Raw genomic sequence first — 20,767 nt, 5'->3', positions numbered from 1 at the left:
CTGTGCGTCGCGTCGCGTCGGTGTTTATGTGAAATCATATTTTTCTGCTCAAGCCTCTTCGGGTGTCAAGAAATACAGAGCCAGACCTTGAGCATATCTGGTTAAAAGTTGGCATACAAACTTTTAGTATGGTTATTATATCGACCACCTTCATAAGTTACTATAAATTAATATATAATTATTTAATAACAATAAATATTAATAATAATATTATTTAATAAAAGTAATATATTTTAATGCTAAAAAAGTGCCGATAAATTCATGAGGGACGTGCATATGGAATATTTTTCAATAAAAATATGTACGCCACTGACTTTTTTTTTGGATATTAAAATTGTGTAGTCCGTTTAATGCCAATTAAAAATTATCTCTTGATATTTGTCGAATACCATGTACCTCCTTGATGAGATGAACGCCATTTTCATCACAATTAATAAAATTAAAATAAAAAGAAAGTTAATAAATTATATATTTTACCTAATTTATTATTAAATATTATTACTATTGGTCCAACCTACAGCAATTTCAAATTAAAGAATAATGGTATTTAAGATAATTACAAATATTTAACATCCTGTAACTCTAAAACTATGCATTTTCATACCCATATTTATAGGGTATACTCTTTTTCATATTTTTTGATGAAGAATCAATGAGTACTTATTTAAAACTTTCGCAAAGTAATGATATTAAAATTTGTTAAAGGTTGCTATTCAAGGATATTAAAAGACGGATTTCATCACACATTGATTTCCGTAAATCAACGAGTGCGAGAGAGAATAGATAAAGAAGGAAATGGGTTATCTTCCCAATGACAACAATGAAAGTGTGTAAGGATGAGACGTTTAAGGTCATAAATTTCCAGTATATAATACTGTCGATTATAAGAATATTAAAAAAAACTTACATATTTGTCGCTTTGTAAAAAAATAAGTTGAGGGAGGATAGTGAAATAAATAAAAAACGGCATAAATTCCATTATGGCTTTTCACATCAGAGTAACAATAAAAAAAATCAATAAAAAATAAAAATCAAAGAATTTCAATATTTTAAAAACTAAAAAAATCATAAAATCTATGTAATGAGTACATTAATTTTTATAGAAAGATGTAACTATGTACTATGTATGTAAAAAAATGTCAATTTACATTATAGCAACCAAAATTGAAACAAAAAGTGTATAAAATTGTAACGGCAACAAAAAAAAGTAAGGCTGCAAAATTCCAATAAAATTTTCACAAAAGGTCGGTAATGGTTTGGCAAACCTAAGTAGGTACCTAGATTAGATTTATTCTTATAAGAAAGTACGTTTTTTTCGAAAATAGATGTTCGTAATTTTATAAATAACAGGCGGATTATAGAATTTAATTTTTAGCATGCAATAACCTTTCTTAAAAGTGAAACAGAAATTGTTATTATCTTATTGGTACTTAGTACGTACCATGTACCTTTTTCCTACAGTTAATTTAATTAAAAAATATATAATTTAAAAACAATATTATTAATAATTAATTATTATTAAAAGAAACACGATCATGATATTTTTATTCAATTATAACATTTTAAATAGTTAAACAGTTAAGCATTAAAGCATTAAATGAATAAATTCTAAGAACGGACGCCGGCTTTATCTCAGAAACTACTTATCGTATAACTTTGGGAGAAAAATTCTAATAAATAAATCGACCAAGAGAAATCGCTGGAAATTATTTTCAAGTTTGAAAAATGTCCGCTATGGGGCGTTTCTCTGATAACCAATCAGAAAACAGGGTTTTTCTCAAAAATATGCAGGTAAACAGGTATTTTAAATATTACTGTTGTAATCATCGAGAAATTTGTAATTTTTATGATATAGTAATAGATATAGTATATATAATAGTATATAATAAAATTGATATTGCTCTATCTCATAAAATAAAGTGGTGGGGGAAGGTTAAACTAGCTTTTATTAAAACAATGATAACTCTGGTTTGGGTTAACCGATTTAAACAAACTAGGGCTCGTTTACAAGAGCTTTTCTTCCTTAATGATATCGACGGCGCGGCGTCACGACAAAAGGGCGTAAGCGCCAAAATAACGAAATTGAGATTATTGTTCCAAAATGTAATACTAATAAATGCGCACCTATCTATGAAACGGCTTAACAGGCAAAAATTTTTAACGTGAAAAAAAAAGACAGTTTTAGTTTCAAACCGCCAATACCCCTCCAAACCAGTCTCGACGCGAAAATCAGTAACCGCCGTTCACACGTGTTGGAAGGTCGCTTACGTATGGGATGAAAAATACCATTTTCCATTCAAAGGTATGTAGTAAAAGTTATTAATAAGATAGGTCTTATTCATATTTTGTAGTCTAGATTCTTTTTTGTGCTTCAATCTAATTCAAATAGTTAACACCAACAATTATTTGTGATTGTCGGTTACGCTTGTTCGTATTAATTTATTTGTTTTGCCTAAGCGCCATCTGCCTATGTGATCATAATGGCATATTTTTTTGCTTTTAACAAAAGTACCGTTCAGCAGATTTCAAAAAATTGTCAAATATCTAAATTTTATACAATATTAATTTTCAAAAAAACCTTTGCTACAAGTCAAAAGACTTTTTCTTGATTTTAATAATTGTTTGAAATTTGGTTTTTTTGATGTCACTTAAGCCTTTTTTATATTTTTCCTTCAGAGTGTGATAATGAATTCCCGCGGGAAGAAAATCAGAGATTTGGCATTAAAATGTGGAAATCAAGAGGTTGAGGTTGAGAGCAATATCATCCATAATGGTCTTCTGGCATTGCAGCATGATGCGCTGTTGGAGTCAGAATTATTCATGTTAGAAGCACCACCTTTTGCCACCAACGAGGAATACGGATCAAATTTACCCGTGTTTTGCTCAGAATATTAGTTAAGTTTAATTTTCCAGTTATTATTTCAAGCCTAATGAGTTTGAAAATATTGAAAGTATCATTTGAGTATTTTGTACTGTGTTTCTATTAAAAAATTTAAAAATTCAAGCGACATTTTTAATTTCATTTGTAAAACTCAAAAGGCCTAAGTGCACCTAAACGACAAAAAATGACTAGAATAATAAGACACAAAAGTCTTAAACGCCTTTCAAAAAGAGGTAAACGCCAATCGAGTCTAGAAAGAAAGGCTTAAGCGCCAAATATTATAATAACTAATTAACAGTTTAATATTTTATAAGCAAAAAATTCTTGAGAAATGTGCCATATAATCTATAATACTGTACCAAAAAATAATTCCCAAAAAATAAAAAATATAGATTTTAGACGTTTTTTTCGTCTCCTGAAAAAATGACGAATGGCGCTTACTCCCTTTTGTCGTGACGCCGTCTATATCCAGTATAAATTTTGTTTCCATAATTTTTTTCGTGGTAGCTAGAGAGCGCAGTTTGACATCATAACAGATATTGCGCTTTTCCATAAGAAATTTAAATCGGAGACTATATTTCTCTTTGCACAGTTAAATAGAGCACAACATTTTCAAAATATCAGCGCAAACCGCAACTTTCTATCTTGTCTCTAACCGGAGATATTAAGAATCATGTTAGGCTGCCGCTTAGGATTATATGGTCTAAAAATTATAATAGTGGGCTAGGAAACAAAATGAGCCTAATAGGTAATGTCAAAATATCAAAACGTTTAAGTTCATTTTCATGCATTCGAATTTCGGACATTTTCTTAAAAAAAATGACGTCATAAATTTTAAAACGTGTTTATGTAACATTATCGTCCATCCACATAATTTTTACAAATTTCTTGGTTAATTATACGTAGGTAGTTCTCAGATTAAAATATCCAGACGTCGGACAATCAATAATTTTATTAAAATTTCTAGGAATTTTGTGCCGCCATATTGCTTTTAACAATAATAAATTTCGTATGGCCGAAAACTAGGGGTATATTTCATGTAACGTCATTTAGCTATTAATCCAAGTTCGTCATTGATTTCACTTGTTTTCGTGTTTTACCTGTTGTTTATGCTGTTTATTATTATATTATAAAGTTTATGTCGTTTGGGTCACTTTTCATATAAACCCGACGGTGCGAATCTTAATAATATGCACTACTGATACTGGTCCAATACTGATATGCAAGTAGTTCAGAACCAAGATCGTTGGTCGGTAAATGTTTAGGCAGGAATTCTAGGATGACGAACGATTGGACTTTTTTAATTACCGTAAAATGGGGTGAATAGAAACATAGTGGTGAATAGAAACAAAATTTCTGAAAAAAATCAAATCACGATTAAAAATATTCAAAGTAAAAAGAGTCGACATATCTAATTTTTCTATCATTGGTAATACACAATAAAATGTAAAAACTATATTTTTATCTGTGGCAGCACTGTTTCTGTCAATCAGCTGATCAATAAATGTGAGATCGATTTATCACCTATTTTGTATGGCGCGAAAACTTTATAAATAAAATATTTATTTTTAAAGTAATACATAAGCTGGTACATGTAAGTTGTCATATTATATGTATTGTTATTTATTGTTAAACCTACTTAAATATGTAATAATTTACTGTTTCTAATTACCTTGTTGGAAATAGAATAGATAAAAACCTAAACATCAATGTGTGTTTCTATTCTCCCCAATAGCAGGTGAATAGAAACACAAATGTTATTTTTATTTAATATTTATATGCATATTTTTCAAAAATCAAATTATATGTATACGCAAAGAACAAACAAAGACCCATGTTTTAAAATATTCGGGAAAATATTACCACATTTTTATCAACCGGTATATCGCTAATAGCCTACGAAACTGTTTCTATTCACCCCATTTTACGGTATCTGAATGAAATGAACTATTCATAATTTCTCAGAGATGAATTGCCAATTTTGTTAGGGGATTCATCATGATGAAATTGCATTTGTTGCAATTTCATCAGTATAAACGCAGTTGGTGTAGATGATGCAGTTGGTGCAGCTTGGTAGCTTTTTCTGCTATGAAGGTGTGGGGCTTCTTGGATACGACTTACTTTAGTAGATAGAGACGGTGGAGCGGCATATTTCCATGACCAGCTAGGTCATCGGATTCAATATGCCTGGCTTTTAATTTATGAGGTCGAATCAAGAACGAACATGGATAAAAACAATTAAATGGTATTAAAATGAAATTAATATATATGTTTTGATATTTTGACGTAACCAATTTAACTCTATTTGTTTCCTAGCCTACTACTCGAATTTTTGGATCATATAATCCTAAGCGGTAGCCTAACATGATTTTCTCTCTTAATATCTCCGGTTGGAGATAAGATAAGTTGCGTTTTGCGCTGATATTTTGGAAAGTTTGTGTGCTATTTAACTGTGCAAAGAGAAATATAGCCTCCTATTTAAATTTCTTATGGAAAAGCGCAATATCTGTTATGATGTCAAACACGAAAAAAATTATGGAACAAAATTTATACTGAGTATCATTAAGGAAGAAAAGCTCTTTTAAACGAGCCCTAGTTTATTTAAATCGGTTAACCCAAACCAGAGTTATCCTTATTTTAACAAAAGCTAGTTTAACCTTCCCCCACCACTTTATTTTATGAGATAGAGCAAAACACTCTATATCAAAAAAATTACAAATTTCTCGATGATTACAGTAGTAATATTTAAAATACCTGTTCACTTGCATATTTTTGAGAAAATCCTGTTTTCTGATTGGCTATCAGAGAAACGCCCCCTAGCGGACATTTTTCGAACTTAAAAATAATTTCCAGCGATTTCTCTTGGTCGATTTACTTTTTAATCGGCATTACACTATTTCGCTAACGAGATCAAAAAGTAAGTGGCGTACTTTCTTTTCTTAGAAAAATATTCTAGTGATAACCTATAAGCACGTCCCTGCTGAATATGTCGACACTTTTTTAGCTTTAAAATGTGTAGAATTTATAGTAACTTTTACCTTCAAAATTTAATTCGAAACGCAAAAGCACTTGAAAGAAAATTATAATAAATCGAAAAAATAGTAAAATTTAACTCCCTGTAGCTACAAAACAAAGCACAATCGGACATATGTTGATATGAAAAGTAAAAATCTTATTTTTACGTGAGGAATCTCCTTACGAGAGATGGCACATTTCTTTGGCACATTCATTAATATTGCAATGCTAGGTGACGTAAATGTGATCATAAGATAATCGAGATATTTTTTTTTATTTTTATGGCTTTGATGAGATGTAAAGCAGTGATCTAGAGTGACATAACTTCAACACTTATAGATCCAATCTTTACAAATAAATATAATCTTTTCCAGGATTATTTAACTCTAGATAATTTAAACATATCTGACCATAAATTAGTTTTGTGTGACATTAGGGTGACTTTTGATTAGTCAAAACAAATAATATCATCATCAATATACCTAATCATTTATCTCAAAATTGTTACTCGTTCATTTAGACAGTATATTTATTCTTAATGCAGTCAGTAAATCAGAAGGTCGATTATGTTACAGAAAATTTAATTAAACTATTTAATATGTATGCACCTATGAAGATGAAGACTGTCCGCATCAACAAACCAAAAGCGCCATGGTTATCCAATTAAATTAATAATTAAAGAAAAAAAAACGAGCTTTTATTCTAAATGCAAATGCATCTAAAATTTCAAAATATTTACATTTTTAATTTTTTTATATAATTTTCACAAATTGCTCTAATACTTTTGAAATAATACCATAACAATTCGTGTATTCGCTATATAAACTCGTGTATTTATTTAGTCGGCTGTTTACGTTATTCTCCGATGTTGGCAACATCGGCAGAGAATGCACCAAGCCTACAAATGTAACCCGTTATACAAGCACGTTGTGTTATGTCTGAATTATATTTAGTAAGGGGACGAATTAACACCAGACTCTACCTCAGCTGCAACACGGTGTAGACTTTTCCTTCGGGAGTGATTCTCCTGACCAGGTTGAAATCCCCAACGTAGATGCTGCCATCAGGGCCACTGGCTAATGACCCCGGTGTTAGAAGACGCGCGTCTTTGGCGGGGCCGTCACATTGGCCTGGACAGTCGACGCTGCGTTGCAGTCCCGTACCCATCACTACTTTAACCATTCTAGTATATTTCTAGAAGAAAAGGAAACTTTATTAATTACTATAGCTTTTTCCCGTGATACCATCCGCATTACAGAATATACGACTTGATGCGTTCAGTTCTCTTTTCAGTGGTATACTACTTTGTTGCTTTTTGTCCAGAGGTTTCCGAATAATCGAGTTTCAAAGTTGAAGCTAAACAATATAACATGCCAGCATTGAGATTTTGATTTTCAGGGTAGTGTTTACAAAAAAAAATATTGCAATGGATATCTAGTACAAATGATTAGTATAAATATTATGTTGTCGAAATAATGGTAGAAGCTCTATCAGTCTTGATGAAATGTCGAAGAAAACCGCGGAATGTTTTCCTACCTCCTACCATCAGCCGTTAATAGCCACCGGTTTTAAGTAGTTGTTAAAGCAAGTTTTTTAACACTTTTGTTGTATTTGTGAGTTAAGTGTTTAATTAAGTATTATGTGAAAAATTTTAAATAATATTTTGCCAGTGATAGATTTCTGACGTTCAGTTATTTGGGGTGTATATGTAATGGTATATGTTGGATAAAAATAATGATAAATTTTCATCAAAAGGATAAGCTCTAACTTAATATTTAAAGGTTATAATTGTTGATTGAAACGATTGAAAATGTTTCCTAATATGGTGAAAAAAGAAGCTTTGGAGAAGCTCTTGTTATAAAGTTGTCAATTTAAAATCCTTACCTTAAAGTGCAAGGTTGATCCGTCGCCTTTTTGAAGTATTCCCTCGTGAAAGTTATAATGATGGTGAATATCCAAGCCCCAGCCGCCTATATCTGAGATATCAACATCGAAACCTTTAATTTCCGAAGTTTGTGTAACCCAAACTAGGTCGGGACACGTTTCGTGCTGATAGCCAATAGATATCTGGAAATTACCAAATCCATATAATACAGCAAATTTTAAAATAGATACATAATTTCATTCATTCAGTTCATTTAGTTTGACCCCTAATCTGTTTTTCTATTTAATATTATAATTCTATTTATTATTTTTACTACTATTCTGTCTAAAAATACTTAGGTATTTTTTGTTTTGTTTTGAATATCGCCCTATTTATATTTTTTGTTTCAATTAATTTTGTTACACTGACATTCGGTATTTTCAGGTACAGTAGCAGGTTATAATCTGCCAGATATATTTTATTTGTCGGATAGCAGAAAAACGTGTATCTTCACCTATAGATAGCAATATCTATTAGATAAAATAATCTTATCCCACAGATATCCTATTTGGGATCTGAACTGCTAAATAGGGCTTTATTTTCGGATAAAAATTTGACGCATGAGGAGGTTTGCTTTATAACCTATATTATTTGACAAAAAAATAACAAAATTCATTAATATTATAACAGGAATCTAATAAAACATATCAATCAATTCACAATTACTTATATTTCTTTTGTGTTACACTTTTAGTTTAATTTCTTGTACTATGTACCTACTTTTAGATCTATTTCTAATCATCACTGCTGATATTGAATTATCTTTTCATGTTTTCCTTAAAGGTAAATTAAATAGCCTATATCATAATAGAACTGCTCGGAATTGAACACAAGATATTTTTTAATTGATTTTATTGTTTTTATATTCCTTTTTACGAACTTTTGACAAGTGAACAAAAACCTCACTTTATAATCTAACGATTTGAAATTCTTTTAATACAATAATTTTACTTAAGAAATTATTACACAAAGTATTTTAAAGTTAAGATATAATACAACCGTTCAATTAACCCTGTTTAATAAGAGATATATAGAAATGTTTATAGAAAACTGAATTTACGAATTAAAGTTGATATATTAATTAGTGATAGGATCACTCGAGTGAGAAATATTCGGTCACCCGAGTATTCATATCCTCGGTATATCTCGAGGATATTTCTTGATCCCCGAGGATTACTCGGCACGCAACTAACATCGGGTGTGGTGTACCGTCCTCGCTGCTCGAGGATACAGGCGATTTACGATTTATGCTGAAACCTTTTATATAAAGGATAGAGGACAACCGTTTAATCACTTGCTCGAGTAACATTAATAATCGGTTTTCAGAGTAGTAACCTGCATTTTTGAACAGAAATATATTATTTATTTTTGTTTTGTTTAGTTTGTTGAAGATGAAATGAATGAAGATTTTTTCTCCATACACTTTATATTAATATTTATAGATTTTTAAGTGATATGATATAATATAATGTTTTTTTCTGTACAATAATTCAAAATTAAAAATTCATAATACGTCAGTTTTCGACTTTCAAAATTCCATTTAACAAAACCACATTTGTTTATTTGTTGTTAAGGATTTGGAGTTTTTGCTTTGTTTATATTTTCAAGTTTCATTTTACTTTTTCTGTTGTAAAAAACCTTTGCTTGTAGTTGTACGTTGTGAGACTATATTCTAATGAAAGTAAAATCGAAATTTAGTGTGATGGAAAGTATAAAGTAAATGATTTGCGGAATTTGGCAACAAGAATAAAAACAATATTATTTTTAGATGTCCACATGTCTGTTATTGCTGTAACTTTATTTCATTTAAAACAGTTTTTAAAGCGACAGCTGACTCGTTGTAAGTTAGTTAATGTCATTACCTAATATTTTTTATTTCTATTAGCACTATATAGTGTATTCAAGGCTTTAGTATGCTCTAAAAATCTAGTACTTTTCACAATAGTAAGAGGTTAAAAATCCGAAACAATCATCATTAGCAATTTTTTCGATTATTAGTTAAACTGTCCCAAACAAGACTTTTTATTGCACATTATGTCGCACAAAAACTTAAAATATGCACAATAACACAATACTACCACAATTTATTAGGTACTATATTTTATTTTCGGTGAAAACACGCTACTAAAAAGTAAAACAAAATATATTTTTTATCTCAATGACCGACCGCCGACAGATAAATAATAAATAACGAGTCCCTTTAAAAAAGCCGCCCGTATTTCCTAGAATTATTTGCTTTCATTTGGCCTGAAAGGTTTCCAGATTAATTTCAAAGTCGCAGTCAATCGGAGTTAAAGAAACAAAACCAGCACAATTTAGAGCAAAATCTATGAAAATTTTATTTTCCATATGAAATTAGACACAAAAATATTAAAAATTATTAAAAAAGTGTTTAAAATAATTATTTACTTTTATTACAATATTATTCAAGTCATTCAGGTGCATTGTAACACCATATTAAAACAGAAAGCAAATAACACCCAGCGCCGAGCATTAATTCAGGTTTCGACCGAGATATTAAATAGACTAAATTTTATGACCGAGGATTCCTCGGGTGATCTTCCAATTATTTAAATCCTCGAGGATCACTACTCGAGGATTGAAGTCATTCGATTTTTCCCAACACTAATATTAATATACAGTTTGCTAAACAATTCATAAAAATGGAGTTCAAAATAAAAAAAAATATGACACTTTAAATTTGACGAAATATTTTTCGATATGTATTTTTTGCATCTAACTGTATAATAAAGATTATAATAGTTCAATTCTATTATAGTTCTAACCTTGGCCATGGCAATTCCGTAAACTTTTTGCTTGTAGATATTTCTCTTATTCCAGGCGAATGTGTGATAAATATTGGGATCGGCTTCGTACGTTCTCACATAGAGGCAGCCTTCAATTTCAACTCGAACATGGACATGGGTTAGGGTGCTTGGTATCTTGTCATTGGTTAGTTTCATGTGAATGGTACTCAAGTAACCTAAGGTTTGGGAGCTCTGGTAGAGAATATTTAATTCGGAACCTAAAAAGGGAATTAGTGGATGAAAATGATTGAAAATCTTTCTCTCAGAAATAACAACCGATCGTTAAATGGAGGGTCATTATGACGCCAATTTTTATTGATCGTAATATAGGTTCGTTTTAACGGATCATTATATAAGTTTAACAAGACAATGTACAAGAATACGTAAAATGACTTAAATCAAATCTCGTCATTGATTATTTTATTATCATAATATCATTTTAACAGAACGTCAACGGTGTTTATAGACGTATCTGTTGAAAAAAAAAAACTAAAGATTTCTTGAATAGTTGTATTTAGATATTTTAAATATATTTTTTTCTTTATTTCCGGGAAGAGATAGACTTCCCGAAGTGTTAAGCATTTTTGTTTCCACTAGGTAAATTTGTTTATTAGTAAATCACTGCTGACAAGCTGATTTCCGTTGGATTAATGCCAGCAGTGTTTATAAAAAATAACTATTTTATTTTGCAGATTTTCTTACAGTGGCGAAATACCCATTTGAAGAGATGAATCCACCAAAGAGGTAGAGACATTTTTAGGAAGTACTTCTTTGAAATAGTGCGTTATCCTGTATAATAAAGTTAAACTTTCAAGAAATATGATCGATTATTATTTCTTAATATAAGTAGATACGAGAGAGAGACAAAATCTCACCACTTTATCTTGTTACTAGAATAAATTATATCATTATAACTGTCAAATCTCTTAAAACTGTTATACATTTAATTCAAATATAAAAAAACTCTATAAATCTTAGGATATAATAGAAAATACGCCACACAGACTATGAATATATCTTATATATTTCTAGGACCTCTAGGGAGGAGCATTGTTTAAAATCGGTATTAGCTGGGTCCCAAAAGTACTTTACTAATTGACTTATAGCTGAGTAAAATTCAGCTTTTATGGTAATTCTGGGGATACTTCCAAGGATACCTAAAATTTTTAGTGGGCTACAAAACTGTCAGATATTAATAAATAGGTTTACTATCGCGGACCACTTCTGCAACTCCCAGTGGACGATATGCCAAGAACGTACAACTTTGACAAACATGTCAATGTAGTATTGAGCAATAAGAAGGATTGGAAGAGCGAAACGCTTGCCCAGCAGTTAAAAGACCATACAATAACTTGGTATACTGATGCTTCCAAAACCAATACGGGAACAGGGATCGGAGTGTTTGGGCCGAGAGCTAATTACTCCGATCCAATGGGCACTTACCCTAGTATCCTACAGGCAGAAATCTACGCTATCGAGAGATGCGTACAACTTATCTTAGATAGGAACTATCGGAAACAAGAAATAGCCATCTTATCTGATAGTCAAGCAGCATTAAAGGCGATCAACTCAGTATCAATCAATTCGAAATTGGTCAAAGAATGCATAGAGAAGCTGAATAAATTAGGCAAAGAAAACAAAGTCCTCCTACACTGGGTGCCTGCTCACCAAGGGATAGAAAGCAATGAAAAAGCAAATAATCTAGCTAGGAAAGGAGCGAACACTCCACTAACTGGACCAGAACCGTTCTGCTTTCCAAGTGGTAACCAACTCAAGGCGGAACTCAAGAACTTGGAAGATTCCATCCGCAACCTAGAATGGAAATCTTGCAATGGTCTAGGACACTCGAAGAAGTTTCTGAGGGCTTATGATCAAGAAAAATCACAGATCTTCCTGGGTCTGAGTAAGAACAATCTTCGGATTGTCACGAGGTTTAACAGGACACTGTCTCCTCAATGAACACCTCAGTAGATTGAAACTAAGAAGAAACGGCGAATGCAGATTCTGTGGGGGAAGATGGTGAAACACCAGTACACCTCATCACTGAGTGCGCCGAGACGACAACCATTCGTGCCATGAATTTTGGTACGACTGATATTGGAGATGGAGAACTACCCTCTATAAAACCGTCCCAGATACTGGCTTTTGTCAAAGCCCTGGGACTGTATGATGAGTTATGATTCAAGAAAGGGGGACACAATGGATCTGTAAGGTCGAAGTGATTAACCCCCCTCCCACTCATTCTAAATTCATTCTACTATCGCGGAAAAAGCGGATGTAGTAGGAGAAAAAAAACGAGAAAATAAATAAATTAAGTATATCAGACACAGATGTATGAAGTGTATTAAGAGTATTAAAATATGTAGTATTAAAATATGAATTACACAATAGCGACACTGCACAAAAAATTCTTTTAAATTTATTGTCCTCTGTTATGTAGTAGCGAAACTACCGCATCAAAATATCTGGTTTTGAGACAAACAATTTTATATATGTAAGGAGGCTTTTCTTGCTTAGCTTATAATCTATGTTACACGATTTTAGCCTCCGCAGCCGTTCTTCAACTATCTAGTATGGATGAATGAAACAAGTTTAGATTGGAAAGTGCTCTTTACTATGTAATGCTGATCTTGCAGCGGACGCGATCCTAAGTTTTTGATAATTTCGGAGCGGTTCGGCAGTTTCCGTAATTATATCGGAAAATAATTTTTATTCAAATTTATTATTACTTTTTTTTTGATAAAAATAAAATATCCAAACTATTATGATCCATATAAAAAACTTATTATTTTATACGATGTATTTCAAAAAATATGTGCCATCTTTCGTAGGATTCCTCTCGTAAAAATAAGATATATTTTTCATATTAACATAGATCCGATTCTGCTTTGTTCCGTAGCTACAGGAGGTTAAATTCTTCATCTTAGAGATTAGTTGTTCTTTCGATTTATTATAATTCTTTATCTTCCAAGTTCTTTTAGCAATTCGAATGAAATTCTGAAGGTAAAAATTAATATAGGTGCGACTTATTTTAATATTAAAATAGTATTGACATATTCACCAGGGACGTGCATATGGGTTATTCCTGGAATATCTTTCTGAAAAAAATATGTGCGCCACTGACTTTTTTGTTCTTGTTAGTTGTGTAGCCCATTAAATGCTGATTAAAAGTTGTTTCTTGAGATTTTGTCGATTTCGGTCCCCTTGATGACTTAGACGCAATTGATAGTACCCATTGATTACTCATCAAAAAATATAAAAAAATACCTATGAACATGGGTGAGGAAATGCATAATTTTAAAGTTACAGGATGTTAAAAATTTAAAAAATAGGCTTTTTATATAGACCATAGTATTTTTAGAGAATTTCCTATAGGTAGCACTGTAAGAGTGTTATAAATTTTAATAAAATTTAGTAATAAATTACATTAAATAAATTTATTAATTTTATTTGTATTTTAATTTTATTAATTGTGATTAATAAAATTATAATAAATTTTATTAATTGTCATTAAAATTAAATAATTTGGGAGGCTTCTTATCTTATGTTGGGACAGGGTTCATATTCCTTAACTTTAATATTAATAATTGCGTTTATCACATCGAGGAGATCGATATGGATACAACTTTTAATCAGCATTAAATGGCCTACACACATGGCTAATAAGAAGAAAGAAGTCAGTGGCGCACATGTTTTTTTTAGAAAAATATTCCGATGATAATCTATATGCATGTCCCTGGTGAATAGGTCGACACTTTTTTAGCATTAAAATATGTAGCACTCATTTACCCTCCAAATTTCATTCGAATCGCTAAAAGCACTGGAAGAAAATTACTAATGATAATAATAGCTTCCGCATATAGCGTTTAACGCCTTGGGAGTAGCAAGGTACAGCTTGCCATGCTAGAGCCATAGTATAATGAAACTAGTAGCTTTACTCCTTGTCAAATCCTTTGTTCTATTTCTGCCACTTTATATGACCTTTATATAACTTTATTAATACTTAGCTATGTTTTCTTAAACATCAAGGATACCAGAATAAATTCGTGTAGAAAAATGTACTTTATCGTATATCGTATATTTTTTATAGAGTCACCAAAATCGTAATATTTAAAATATTGTAGAGATACACGCCTTGGGAGTAGCAAGGTACAGCTTGCCATGCTAGAGCCATAGTATAATGAAACTAGTAGCTTTACTCCTTGTCAAATCCTTTGTTCTTTTTCTGCCACTTTATATGACCTTGTTCTCGTCTTCCGTGACCACTGACGTAGTTGTATAGTCGTGGTCTATTAACTAAGCAAAGTATAGTCGTGACACTCGGCATAGTTTCACAGATATGTATTTAGGAAAATATGAGTTCACAATAAAATAAAATAAAAAAAATTGATCATCGAGTAAAAACTTTCTTGAAAACAGAATATTTTCACATTTCGTGTAGGTAACAAAAAATGAGAATTTTTTTTAAAAGCAACACCTTTTATATTATTTTTCTTTCAGATGTAGAATTAAAAGGTGAACATTTCTTGTCTTTAAAGTGTTCTTAAATTTTTAGCCGTTTTGCAAATATTTTCTGTATTTCATTACATATGGGATTTTCAACGATAAAATATGAGACAAAGATCATATTAGGTGGCTTTCATAAAAAATTACTGTTGAAAAGCCATATTATGTAATATAATACTGCGAATATCTGCGAAACCGTTAAAATGTTCACTTTTTAATTGTGCATCTGACAGAAAAATAATATACAGAATGTTGCATTTAAGAAAAGTGAGATATACCATTTTAAATATTCCGATTTAAGTGACGCCATAAAAAATACCCTATATAGAATAATGTAAATTTTTCTACGCGGATTTGTTATTCTTGTTTAGGAAAATATAGCCTAACACTTGGCTATATTTTCTATTTTCTTTATTAATACTTGGCTATAATAAGGCCAAGTGTTAATAAAGTTATATTCACTCTAGTTTTTTACAAGTTTTTGGATATAATGTTTTTAACCAAAGTTTTAGTAAATAAGTCATAGAATGGCAACACTGTAGAAATGGACACCCCCCCATTTTTCTGTAGAGAATCGGAATCGGAAGTTGGTTAGGCAGTTAAAAAAATAAAACTAACTTTACCATACCTTATTTTGTGACCCCCTGTATATAACAAAATATTTTTGGATACACCTCTTTATAAACCTTCAAACATAGGAAAATAAAAACACTAAATCACCACATTACACCAAAACACTTTTACTTTTACGTATTATTAGCATCATCTATATGTTAGCATCATCAGCAGATGATTATAAACTGAAGTATTAAAAAACTATGAAGTAAGAAAAAACTATTAGTTTATAATCATCTGCTGATGATGCTAACATGGTTAGCGAAACGCGCGTCCAATGTAAAAGTAAAAGTGTTTTGGTGTATTGTGGTGATTTAGTGTTTTTATTTTGCTGTTTAACGCCAAAGGTTCCAACCCTCAACTGTAAACATAGGAATAAAACTTTTTTCACGTCTTCGACAACGACGACGATATTGGACTTCCCCGCACTAATGGGCCACCCTATATATTTACGGTGGTTTAAAGCTAGGTGTGGCACTTTTCTTCCCTCAAATATAAACTCAATATTTTGTTTATAATATTTTGTATATTATTATATTAGACCACTTACAATAAAAATAAATAAAATAAAAAAAAACATAAAAAATACAGTCCACTAAATTTATAAGAGATTATGCTATTATAAAATTCTTTTAATTAAAAAATATGAATAATTTGGTTTCAAAAACCAATCTATATAAATTATTTCGTAAATTATGATTGGAATAAAATTTTTATGACAAATACCCTGACCACAAAATATTTTCATGTGCATATTTGAGACAACCTGTATATCTAAAAACTATTTTTAAAATCTGCCCACATGCTAAAAAAGATAATAACATTTAATTAATTACATAATATCTCAGCTTCTAAAATAAACAAATATAATTAAATGTTTATTGATAATTACTATCAGCTTACCGATTTACATCCGATGGAAATCTAAAAAACGCAAAGAACAATTTTTTGAATTATTACTACAATTAATAGCAGCACACAGTAAGGCACTCATATTTTGACAATCCGTCTCTGTGCTGGGACGCAACGCTCGAACCTCGCAGCTCGACGGACGAAATTCAACTGAAACGCTTTGCAATCTGCCGATATTCGACAGATTGCATAAACTGGCAGAAAATATTTGCGAGAGTGAACTACTCTTTTCCTTAAACAATGCTAGAGTCGTTCGATATACAAGGAAGGTAATGTGGCTAGCACTACCCTTCAACCGCCTATTATTACCTCAGGATTGTGAATCTCAAGTACTCATTTAAGGCTGAGTCGACTTAGGTACCCAAACTATTTTTATTTAATAACAATAGTCGGCTGGTGAAATGCCGGGTGTTGGATTCAAACCCACTACCTTGAGATTGGTAGACGAGAGCCTGTACCTCTACGCCACCGGGCACTATTGTAGGATGAAAATTATAATAAATAAAAAAAATGAGGACTTTAACCTCCTGTAGCTACGAAACAGCAGAATCGGACCTATGTTGATATGAAAAGTAAATCTTAATTATTTGCTTATGCTTTTTGAAACACCCTGAATAAATACATGTATTAAATCCCCAAAAGATATTAAAAAACTGTAAAACAGCAGTGTGAAGCGTGAGACAAAAAAATTATGACCTTAATACCTATATTATTTATTATAATGTCAGATCACAGTTAAAAACTCATCTCCCAGGTTTAACAGTACTAATTTAATATTGAAAAATACTCGTGTGTGGATGTTTTATACTCGTGTGTGGACGTTTACCTACGTTGGTTTTAGCAGATCACACAGCAGTTTTTAAGTTTTTTAATGCCACTTTTCCACAAGAAGTGCTTTGCGTAAATACAGTTAAAATTACTCTCAAGATCACAATAACTTGAAAAGGAACATTTTATACACATTTTAATATTTTTTCAACAACAGCTTAAATATTTGAGATTTTTCTGGATTTTTTAATTTTTGAATATACTGACTTTGACAAAAGAAAATGTTTTCTGTCCTTGTTTACGGTTGTTCTTAGCAACTGCTCTAGCAGTGCCCTACAACGTACGCAATCCAAAACAATTGTTAAGCTTTGGGGGGAAGAATTCTAATCTAAATTTATTTCTTTTATCTATGCTGTATTGAGTAGAAAAATAAGAAGTATTTAACCTAGTGCTACAACTTTAGTAATATTCAGCTAATCATTTCGAATTTAATACGTTCGACCAGACCATGTCCGGAATACGATAAACCTTGCGACGTCATCTATACGATTTCAATTTACCTGGAATTGGAATAGATTCCTGGACAATTTGGGTCTCGGCGAATATGATGCTCTTTCCCTGCATTCCTCCAACGGCCTCCGGCATCCACGTGCCAGTTACGATCGGTCTGAGCAGTTCCGGATCGTGTTCCTCGCACACGTTGGGCAACGACCCGTCCGAATCGAAGAAGGATCTGGACACGCCAGGGAAGTAGAGGGCTGGATTCCGACTAAAGGATTGATTAATGAAAAATTAAATTATGTCTTAAAATTGAAATAATAAAAAAAATATTAGAACCGAAAAGCAACTTGTGTAAATGAAGCAGGGGCGTGCATATAATGTAGGCAAACAGGCGTTGACAAAATCATAAAATATTTTTTTCTAGATGATTACATTATAACTCATTACCAATCCAAAAAATATGCCCAATAAGCATTTTTATGTTATTTTTATTATAGAAATTACATAAGATACTTTAAATAATTCTCGACTACTGCGTCATCGGGTAATTCCCGATATATTTCCCCTAAAGACGCTTCCTGATTTGCGCGATGGTGGATTGATTTGCTTTAATTTGCTTTATGTATTCTCCAACTCCCAGTGGATAACATAACATGGATGTACAACTTTGAAAAACACCTCACTGTAGTATTGAGCAATAAAAAGAATTGGAAGAGAGAAACGTTTGCTCAGTAGGTAAAAGACCATACTATAACGTGTTAACAGGAACAGGGATATTTGGACTAGAAACTAAATACTGCAAACCAATGGGTACCTTCCTCAGCATCTTTCAGGCTGAAATCTACGCTATAGAGAAATGCGTACAACTAATCTTAGATAGGAGCTCGAACTTAGACGGACCGGGAACAAGAAATATCCATCTTATCGGATAGCGAAGCAGCATTAAAAGTGATCAACTCAGTAACCATCAATTCGAAGTTGGTCAAGGAATGCATAGAGGTGCAAGTCGACCAAGATGGTAGTGGAAAAGCAAACAATCTAGCTACAAAAATAGCGAAAACTCCACTAAAAGGACCAGAACCGTTCTGCTTCCCAAGTGGAATAAAACCAATTTAAAGCGGAACTCAAGAACCTGGGAGACTCCATCCGTAATCTGAAGTGGGAATCCTAGAATGGTCTAAGACACACGGATAAATTTCTCAGAACTTACGACTAAGAAAAATCAAAGATTTTCCTTGATTTAAGTAAGAACAATCTTCGGATTATCCATTAGGTTTTTAACAGGACACTGTCTGTTAATGAACACCTCAGTAGATTGGAGCTAAGAAACAACGGGAAGTGAATATTCTGTGTGGACAATATATTCAGTGGGGACAATCACTGAGTGCGCCGAGACGATAACAATTCGTGTCATAAACTCTGGTACGAGTGATATCGGAGATGGAGAACTAGTCTCTGTAAAACCCTCTCAGATACTGGCTTTTGTCAAAGCCCTGAGATTGTATGATGGGTTATAACTCAAGAAATTGTGTTTGGGACACAATAGATCTAGTTAAAATTTGGTCTAAAAGTATGCAAATTTTCACGGGGGCTGACGTAATTGAGTACTAAGGCGCGATCTTTGGAAATTCACATTTTAAAGGGGTGCATGAGGGGTGAATTTTGTATACAAAAAAAATAAAGTATGTGCTAGAAGTACGAAATTTTGCAAAGAGTACGTAGCGTAAATGAGCAGTTCGCAGCGAGATTCGTTCGGAAATTCTTGTCCAAACGGGGTTAGGTTAGGTTACAAATTGAAACTGAAAGTTCCCATCTGTCAATTTTACGCGGAGAAACAAAATGTTGATAGTTTGGTGAAAACACCCTGTTGAATATGTTAAGACAGCAAGGAATTTAAATATAATTTCTAAGCTTAAGGAAAACGCAAAAATAGTTGTAAGCATTCAAAATACAGCCACATGAGAAGATTTAAAAATTGTTTAAACCAGAAACTTCGCTGATCAGAGAGATCTCATCAAAGTCAGAGAGATCTCATCAATACTTTGGTTTCATCCTTATGTTTCTTTTTTCATTTTTGATGCCTAAATTACAGTATTCCGCCGTTGCACAACATTTATCTACCACGTTAAGCATACCGCCGCCGCCGTCAACGACAAATTAATTCAATTTTCCAACTGCATTTACAGATATAGAAATATCATGCCGCCGGATCACCATATGTTTTAGTCAATAAAAATACCACCGGCGCCGGCGGTTGTTTATCCAGTGTGATAAAAATAAGTTAAAAAATGCCTCTTGCTAATATTTGTTGGATTAGTAATAACTAGAGTTGGGCAAAAAATCACTGCCTGTGATTTTGTCGCCATGAAATAAAAGTCAGGGATCACAGATCACAGTCGCAAACTCAACCAGCGTGAGTCACGACTGTATCAAGATACGAAGTTGTTTGACCTGTTACTGCTACTGTAAGGTTGAAAATTGCAAATCACACCGCAAACACGCGTGATGTGCAGGGTGACCAGATTGGGCGTTTTCGCGCAAATTGGAAAGAATGTAGATAACATTTAGAAATACGAAATTTGGGACAGGTTTCTTGAGTGATGCAAATGGGCACTAAGAAGGGATTTTTGGAAATTCGACTTCCAATGGGTGAAATTAGGGATGAAATGTAGCATAAAAATTTGTTAAAATCTATTCTAGGAGTATGAAATTTTTCACATATGCTCCTGGGTTGACGTTATTGGGTACTAAGGGGCGATTTTTGAAAATTCGCTCTTGAAGGGGGTCTGAGGGGTGAAAGGGGGAACTGAGGGGTGAAATTTGTATACAAAAGAATTA

The 20,767-nt window shown here is 32.1% G+C and overlaps 1 protein-coding gene across 1 annotated transcript in view; it reads right to left on the bottom strand.

The window, feature by feature from the left end:
* Window positions 1-20,767, bottom strand: part of LOC115875724 (teneurin-a) — a 214,986-nt gene that overhangs the window by 112,424 nt on the left and 81,795 nt on the right. Inside the window, exons 9-12 of the mRNA XM_030891237.1 lie at window positions 17,989-18,197; window positions 10,607-10,845; window positions 7,781-7,963; window positions 6,879-7,090 (exon numbers count right to left, since the gene is read on the bottom strand). Coding sequence (XP_030747097.1) covers window positions 6,879-7,090; window positions 7,781-7,963; window positions 10,607-10,845; window positions 17,989-18,197 — 843 coding nt within the window. The remainder of the gene's footprint in view (window positions 1-6,878; window positions 7,091-7,780; window positions 7,964-10,606; window positions 10,846-17,988; window positions 18,198-20,767) is intronic.

This window comes from Sitophilus oryzae, unplaced genomic scaffold (assembly GCF_002938485.1).
Source record: "Sitophilus oryzae breed Bouriz unplaced genomic scaffold, Soryzae_2.0 scaffold_1394_pilon_pilon, whole genome shotgun sequence".
NCBI classification, from domain to species: Eukaryota; Metazoa; Arthropoda; class Insecta; order Coleoptera; family Curculionidae; genus Sitophilus; species Sitophilus oryzae.
The sequence above is the reverse complement of the archived record's forward strand: the minus strand, read 5'-3'. Positions and strand labels throughout refer to the sequence as shown.